This window comes from Falco punctatus (assembly GCF_963210335.1).
Source record: "Falco punctatus genome assembly, chromosome: 8".
NCBI classification, from domain to species: Eukaryota; Metazoa; Chordata; class Aves; order Falconiformes; family Falconidae; genus Falco; species Falco punctatus.
The window spans coordinates 29,243,378-29,251,354 of record NC_137588.1 but is presented as its reverse complement, the minus strand read 5'-3'; the positions used below and the strand labels follow the sequence as shown (position 1 = coordinate 29,251,354).

Genomic DNA, 7,977 nt, shown 5'->3' with positions numbered 1-7,977 from the left:
TGAAATCAGTGGAGTTGAACAAGGCCCTGGGCAGTCTGTTTTGGCCTTAGGATGGTAACAAGCAGGAAAAAAAAAAAGAGAAAAAAAAAAAAGGAAAAAGTTGGAGCCAGTATTACAATGCCGCCCTCTCCATGCCTAATAATGCTCATTTCCTCTCGAGACAAGACACATTGCGTATGTCTAAAACCCTCAGCCTATCCCAGTTTACAAATTCTAGTACAGCTGTAGGTTTAAAGAGCCAGCCAGAATTAATTATGGCAGGTTAAGGAACAGAGCCACGTAACATCTGATTCAAACCAAGCAATTTCAGCCCCTCGATAAGCTCTTGCTTGTCTTGCTCACCATCTCGAGTGTTTTCCTGAGCACCCCCATCCCAGCAGGTTTGCTCAGACGTACCCAGACTGTCCCTGAGCACTTTGCCAGTGGCAGTGCTGGCCTTGGCTGACACAGCCAAGCAAGCAGGTCCGTAGGTAACCCCATCTGCATGCCTGCACAGGTGGGGGGGTGTGTTTACTTCTGGTGTTATCAGGCTTTTGTTCTGCCTAGAGTTGGCAGGCAGAGCCTCTGCTCATGACAGACAAAAATTTATTTATTTCAGCCAGGCGCTTTTCCTTCTCTTTCTCCCCTGCGCCGCCCCCCCCCCCCCCCCCCCCCCCCCCCTTAAATGAGAAACAAAGGTAGATGGACAGATGGATGATTTTGTTTGTACAACAGATACCATACATCTCAAAAGCCAGTAAGGAAACAAGCCAGTGTCTGCTTTACAGGCAGAAGCACCTGAGGGAGGAAACAGCAACACAGTTTACCTGAAGGCAGTGGTACAGCTGAGATGAGATCCCAGATTGGGGAGGCGGTTATACCTTTACAAAGCAAAAACTTATGTGGCTTAAGAATTTTTTTTGTTGTTTTACAAATATTATTGTATACAATGAATAGAGGAGGCCATCTGGTTACCAAATACAAGTAAATCTGCAAGGTTTTACTCCTCTTTACATTTTGTTTGAAAGTAAGGTAAGGCTACAGACAGTTCTACCTTCTGAACTCTTATTCAGTTGAAGAAGAACCAGATTGCTCCGAGATAAGCAAATGCAGATTTTTATCCAGGGGCTGAAGATGTTAGGTCACTTGGACCATCAGTTCTTTGGAAAATGAACCCCAAGCACACCCTTACAGGATCCTTCTCCAGACTGTCTCTGACCACAGCAAAAACGTCCCTAACCCACTGGATGCTCCATAGAAAAAAGTATGCCATCCACCAGCAGGGCTGGTGCTTTCTGGAGCTGAAGTGCCAACCAGTGTCTTACAGCCCGTGTCACCAGGTGCTGTGTACAGCAGGGAAGGGGCTCTTGGTTTCCTAACAGCCCTGAATATGAAAAGGTGAGTTAGATGGCAGCAGGCTTTGTATACCTCCCTCTTTTGAGCGCTCCAGACTCGTTAGAGATGCGATCCCTGTTGGAAAACACTCCTGGCTATAAACAAGTTGATGAACATAGGAGAGAATGGGCATGCCTTCCCCATTTGCCACTATCCATATTCCGTTGCTAATCTGCTCCTTTCCCCTTTCCCCATTATTCTGCAATAGCTGCTAGTTGCTGAAGAAGCTGAAGAAACAATTAAGCCGCTTCAGAAAAGGCAGATAATTTCTCACACGCAGAGCTGAGTACTCCGCAGATGTGACTCAAGATACACGCATGCTGTTTTCAGGCAAGTATTCCCAAGGGTTTAGATAAAAATAATAAGGATGAGGGGTTTCAGCAGAAATCAGGTTATTTTTAAGTGGAAGGGCTCTAGGGGGTATTAACAGGGCTCCCTGAAAATGCCATCATCTTCTTGTGTGTGGGATCCCACAGCATTAGCTGTGTATAATTAAAAACCCCTAAGCCAGCAGTCAGGCTAGATGGAGATTCTAGCAGGAAAGTGGTGACGGGGATTACAGCAAACGGGGCTGGTGGCAAATACCAGGCACCTTCTGATTTACTTGAGGCTTTCAAGCCAGAACAAACGAGATGCTTACAGGGATCTCTTCACCCCCAGAAGATAGTGGCAAGTCTCAGGAGCCAGGATTTGACCCGGATGGCGTCGGTCACCACAGTTCAGCCAACAAGGAAACGACATAGTGGGAGAAATGCTGCGATGTTCTGGAGCCAGACCCCTGTTGACACGGGGTGTTGCAACTGTGCTGAAGCGTATGGCCCGCATCCAACCCAAGAGTCCATGAAAGATAGTTCTTTCCAATATCCCCCTCCTTAATCCATCGCCAGCATCTGTCATTGCACAGAAGGGGAGGGAGGCGCTGGAGCCAGCATTACAATAAGCGGCCTGCTGGGCCAGCCACAGGCATTTGCCATCTTTTGGCTATAACAAAGACTGGACAAATTAGGAGAACGTTTTCATTAGCCTCACTCACCTGAAACAGCAGCCAACTCCCATTTTAAAAGGTGGCCTGGCAAAGAGTCAAGAAATGAAATCCAGTGGCAAATAGGTTGCAAAGACAAACATAAACAACTAAATCTGTGATGATCCACCATCCTGAATGGATCTTCAGTATCCAATACCAGGATATTCTGCACTCAGACACATAAATCTCGGGCATCTCTGCCAATATTTTAAGTCATGCCCATAAAGCATATCTGAGTAGGATTCAAGCTGATGAAAAGCAAATCGTTACTTTTAAAGGGGTTTGGTGACCCTGCGAATGGAGCCGATGGCTTCAGTCCAGCAGGTGACAATCCATTAATTTAACGAAAAATTTGCCACTGCAGTTCCGAGTGCCAGGAAAAGTGTGAAAGAAAATGTGGCCCCTCCAGGATGTGCACAACCATATCTCTGGTGCCACAGATGGCAGCTTCAATGGCTGCAGGTTTTTTGCCTTCTCTTTTCATAACGATCAAGATACTTAGCTTTTGCTGTTTTCAGGGAGACATTTTAGATACAGTAAGCTTATGAACAGACACATCCCACTTGAATCATTTTCAAAACACCTCTTCCTTTCAAGTCACCAACTCTCGGCGAAGGAGGGAGGAGAAGAAGAAGAAACATTGAGTCAAAGCCCATGAACAGATTTTTTTTGCGTGTGCAAGATGAGCCTGGGAAAAGCAAAACAATTCATCTATCCAAGAGTGGCTTTGAAGGGAAAGGTTAAGGAATAATAAAGAGGGATTTAGATCGCACCACTTTACATGCATTTATGAGGGAGAAATTCAACACCCAGATAACAAATTCAGTTCAGGTTTTACTTCCTTTCTCCCCCTCTCCCGCACTTAAAGATGACATACCCCTTCCATTTGTAAATTACTTTAATTTAAATACTTCCAGGTTAACAAAATGTCTTAACTTTGACATGCCCCAAATTACAAACCAGAAACAAAACCTCTTGACAAAGGGTAAGAATAAAAAAAATAATCCAAGCCCAAACCTCCTTTCCTAAGCTGGAGTTTATGGTCTGTGAGCTGGCTGCCCTCCAGAGTCTGACACAATGTCTGGAGCACCCAGAGCAGCTGGAATTAATTTTCTTCCTCCAAATCTATGCACTTTCATATGAAGTCGTGTTTTGGCACTGCCGCCTAAGAGAGAGTTCAGTGCAAAACATCTAACCCCAGCCGTGTTTCTTTGCAACCCAACACTCGCTGAGCAAACAACGAAAAAGGAGAAGAGAGAGGAGGACAAAAAAAAAAAAAAAAAAAAGGAGAAAGAAAAGAAAAGTCCTTTCCCTTCCCCCACACATACACAGACGGCTGTACCAACAGCGGGGCTATTCATGGCTGTTCAGAAACGAGTCACAAGGAGAAATATGTTTGCAGATAAAACCAACACTTTTTTTTTCTTCTTCCCTTTTTTTTTTTTTCCTTTTTTTTTTTTTTAAATAAACATCATGGAGGCCCCTGGAAGGTGCTGGGGATGTTTGAAAGTTGAGGTCCTGCTGATCCCTTCCGCCTCCCATTCGCACGGCTCCCACGCTGGCCCTGACACGAAGCCACCCTCCAGGGGGGTCTGGACCCCGTCGAGCCGCCTCCTCCAAGCCCGAGATGCCATGGGGAGCTTGGGGGGGCAGTGGGGCCGTGCAGGCATCGCCGTGCGGGTTTCGCGCTGCTGCTCCTCGCCTGGGTTGGCGGTGGGTCAAGTGGGGAGGAGGGAGGCATCCAAGACACTCCCAGGCAGTCCCATCACAAAATCACGCACTGGAGTTTGTGGGAGCCTGTGGCTCTGTCCCCTCGCCATTTGGTCTTCTTCTTCTTCTTCTGGCTTTTCTCTGGGATCTGCTGCCTGTTTTGGGAGACAGAGAGGAAAACAAGGTCAGGTTGGACCTCAGCATCCAGAGCCCTGGGCACCAGCAGAACGGCATCGTGGCATGCACATGTGTATTTGCATATGTATCTCCGCATACCCTTCCACCACCACGTGGCTTTTCAAGCCACACAGCTAACAAGACACACACCTGCATTTTTAAGGAAGAAAGCAAACCATAAGCAAACATTAAGACTAACAGCAGGGATGTATGTCCTGGCAGGGCACTATGCCTCCAGTTGCCCTGGGTGAACCGCTGCCTCCTCCCCTGCCAGGGGGCTGCGCTGGGAAACAGGGATGCTCTAAGCAATGCAACATCATCCATCACACTGCTGCTAACGCTTATTAGGAAAGCGAATGAAAGAGAGACAGAGTGCAGAGAGAAATAAACCCTCCTGGAAAGGTCTGCTTTCACTCAGCATTGCCCTTAGCCTGCTGCACTGCTGTGGACTTGGTTGCGGAGGGGGGCTAAAAAGCCATAATGAAAAAACAGAGTCTGCTGCTGCTGGGTCTCTGGGCCTCCCTTGGAAGTGGTGAAGAGCACCAGAGCACAGGGAGCGAGCCAACCCCAGAAAGATATCCCTGGCTGTCTGAAGTCACAGCCACCAGAAACACGCGGCTGCGAGCACCCCTGCACCGCGCCGTGGCGGCGCCCATCGGTCAGGATTGTGAGCCACCTCTGTGATGTTCTGTTGAGGGCTTCTCCCTTTTCATTAAGACGAGGCATTGCCCAAATGCCTGTTTGCAACTGTACCTGTTTGCAGCAGCCACTCAGCTAGCCCCGCAGTGCAAATTGAACAGAATGCAGCTTTGCAGTTCAAGCACCCAACAGGCAGCCCATAGACTTAGATTTCATTGCAAAATAAACCATACAAGCACCAGCAGCTTCCATAGATTCAAACAGTGTCAAAATAACCAACCTGAGAGTCTGAATAGTTCAAAACCAGCCTCTTTGCTATGCAATATGCTGGGCACTAAACTAAGTGTTTAGACCAAGTTATCCAGACCAAGATGAGACATAGCTGGGAGGCAAATCACTATGGCTTTAGCTGATGTTTTTCTTACAGCCTCAGCTCCCAAATGCTTGCAACCACCTGAAAAACTCAGCTTTGACTAATAAAGGGCTTTTTTTCAGCAAGTATGAAAGCTGGAAGAATGAAAAACATAGAACTTTAAAGCTCAAAACTAGAAAGCTGAAGTAAAAGAATACTTTAAAGTTTATTTGGATAACCACTAAGTGGCTGCAAGCTGTTCACAGTGTTCTGGAACTGTTTTAGAGATCCAGAAAACCACGTCCCACGCCTGCTCAAGATCTCTGCTGTGACAGTCCTTGTGTATGTACCGCTGCAGCATAAAAGGGGTATCAGGAAATTTAAAAGATCTGTGAGGCAGACTCAATCACCCCACTCCTTTCTGGATTACTTCCAGACAAGTTTCTTACATGAAGCTAAATAAACTGGGAATCGGCCAAGTGCAAGGAGCACAAACACTGCCAACCCTGAACAAGCATCCTCAGCTTGCAAACTCTCACGGGCTGAGAGCCTCTGCGTTTGTAAAGCCCTCCAGGAATGACACAGCTATTAGGGAGCTGTAAATGTACATGTCATTTGGAAAAGCTCACTTAAAAAAAGAAAAGCAGTACTCGGTGGGTGATGCCATCCTACGGCTGTGGACAGTTTGCTATGTCCAAAGGCCACGCTAAGCTGCTTTGCAGCAAATGACCAGCTACATCACACAGCATCTCTCTGCTCTTTGATGTAACCCAAGTTCCAGCTCTTGCAAACACCTCCGGTACCCTCAGTGCTACGGAGGGTTTCACCTGGCTGGCAATGACTTTTGCAATGACTACTCAGGGAACTGAGGTGCATCACCTATTTTTGAGGTTATGGAGTGCATTTTCAGGGCTTGAATTCAGTGATGCCTCCTTACAATGCTCCTTCCAGCCTGTCTTTACTTGCATTAAGTAGAGAAAGCAAACACTGCCTCACCACCTTATTTTGGCTATGTTTCTTTCCCCCCCCACCCCCAGCAGAATAGATGGGGGTAAGGGCTCACTGTAACACAGCAGCACTATTTAGCTAGCTAATGCTGAGTTACGGAACAGTTGGGAAATAGCCTGGGACATTTCCAACTCAGCTCTGTAGTTCTCTAAAGACTTTCTGCCCCCTGCTTTTGAGACATGTGGGAAGAGTGGGCAGTACCATCTGCTTTTGATGGAGACTGAGTCAAGGCTGCGCTAAGATTCGCAAGTACAGATACGCTGTGAATAAATGCCTCATGGTTTAATTGCCGAGCGAGGCACACTGACTGCACGGTGGGGAGGAGCATGATTTCAGCTCAGCACCCTCCCAAAACACGAAAAATAAGGGCCCAGAAAAATCTGGCAGACAAGTGGTGCCAGAAAAACAAATCTTAGAGAGATCTGAGGTTATCAGCAAAGACGCCGAGATGTGCGTGCAGCTCTTTTCCTGCAGGGCAGCTGGGATTTTGGAAGGCAGTCCCTCCCTGCTGGCAGCTGGAGCAGGGGTTCGCCCGGAGAGCAGGCGTTTGCCAAAGCGAGCAAAGGCGACTCGTGCCAAAACTAGGAACAAACCTCTGCAGTCTTGAGGAGGAAACCTGTGGCTTAGCCATTAGGTCATGCTGTTTTTCATACAAAGCGGCTTAATTTTTTCCATTTGGTGAGCAGAAAATGTTAGCAGTCACCTACAACATTAGAATTTTGTAGAATTTTTTGCCAGTCCTTTTTAACCTTTAGCAACGCGAGACCCTGAGAGGAGAAAGCTACGAAAACCCAAATTACTGGTCCAGAGCCTACTGCCTGCCTGTTAAAGCCAATCTTTACAGTAGGCTTTGCACTGTTCATTGAATAATATAGCCATTGTGGCCACAGTTAGTTCTCAACCTGCCTAGCGCTGATGTCCTGCAAGAGTAACTAAGTGCTAGTCATGTCTTTGTGCAGATACAGGACAAGAAAATTTAATAAACCCCAGAAACCCTCAACCAAACCACTTGGCCCTTGCTCCCAAAAAGCTGGCTCCTAGCTCTCCAGGCCAGGACTCCTGCACATCCCATCCACGGGCAGTGAGCAAGTGATGAGTTTGCAGCTTACCTTATTACCCTCACGAGATCATGGAAAGCCTTGTCAACATTCAATGGTGGGTCCTTGGCACTAGTCTCTATGTAGGGAATCTGGAGAAGTGCAATGCAAAAGAGATTAGTAAGAGCCTACATGTTGGTAGCAAACCAGTTTCAAAATGAAGAGCCCCAAAAGCTGGAGAAATCAGGTGCCTAAGAGACCAGGGAAATACAGGTAAACAAAGTGTTGTTGTGACACCGCTATCAACACTTTCACGTTCACAGCAAAACCAACGAGCACTTAAAAAAGGTCCAAAATAAGCACCAGGCAAACCAGCTGCTATCAGAGCTCCGGGTTTGGGGAAGAACAATCATAGGCTTCATGTCATCAGATGTTCTCTCCCCCATAGTTGTGCTTGCAGACATGAAAATAGCCGAAGGTTGTCGAAAGACGAGCACTTGCCAAAAATTCTTGCTTGCCACATTTTGTTAGGACTACTGCATGAATATTCCATGACTACAATTCCCCTTCAGTGTAAAATGATCTTCTCCTTCAAAGTCTGACAGCCAGATGGGGCCTCCTAGATTGCTTGTCCAGGACGCTGGCAGATTTATAGA

At 47.0% G+C, this 7,977-nt stretch overlaps 1 protein-coding gene across 12 annotated transcripts in view; it reads right to left on the bottom strand.

The window, feature by feature from the left end:
• Positions 1 to 3,278: 3,278 nt before the first annotated feature.
• MRAS (muscle RAS oncogene homolog) overlaps positions 3,279 to 7,977 on the bottom strand; it is a 41,377-nt gene continuing 36,678 nt past the window's right edge. For all 12 annotated transcript variants that reach the window (XM_080399544.1, XM_080399543.1, XM_080399549.1 and 9 more), the window contains 2 exons: positions 7,394 to 7,473; positions 3,279 to 4,263 (listed from right to left, as the gene is read on the bottom strand). In XM_080399544.1, the coding sequence (XP_080255670.1) occupies positions 4,164 to 4,263; positions 7,394 to 7,473 (180 nt within the window). In that variant the 3' untranslated portion in view covers positions 3,279 to 4,163. The remainder of the gene's footprint in view (positions 4,264 to 7,393; positions 7,474 to 7,977) is intronic.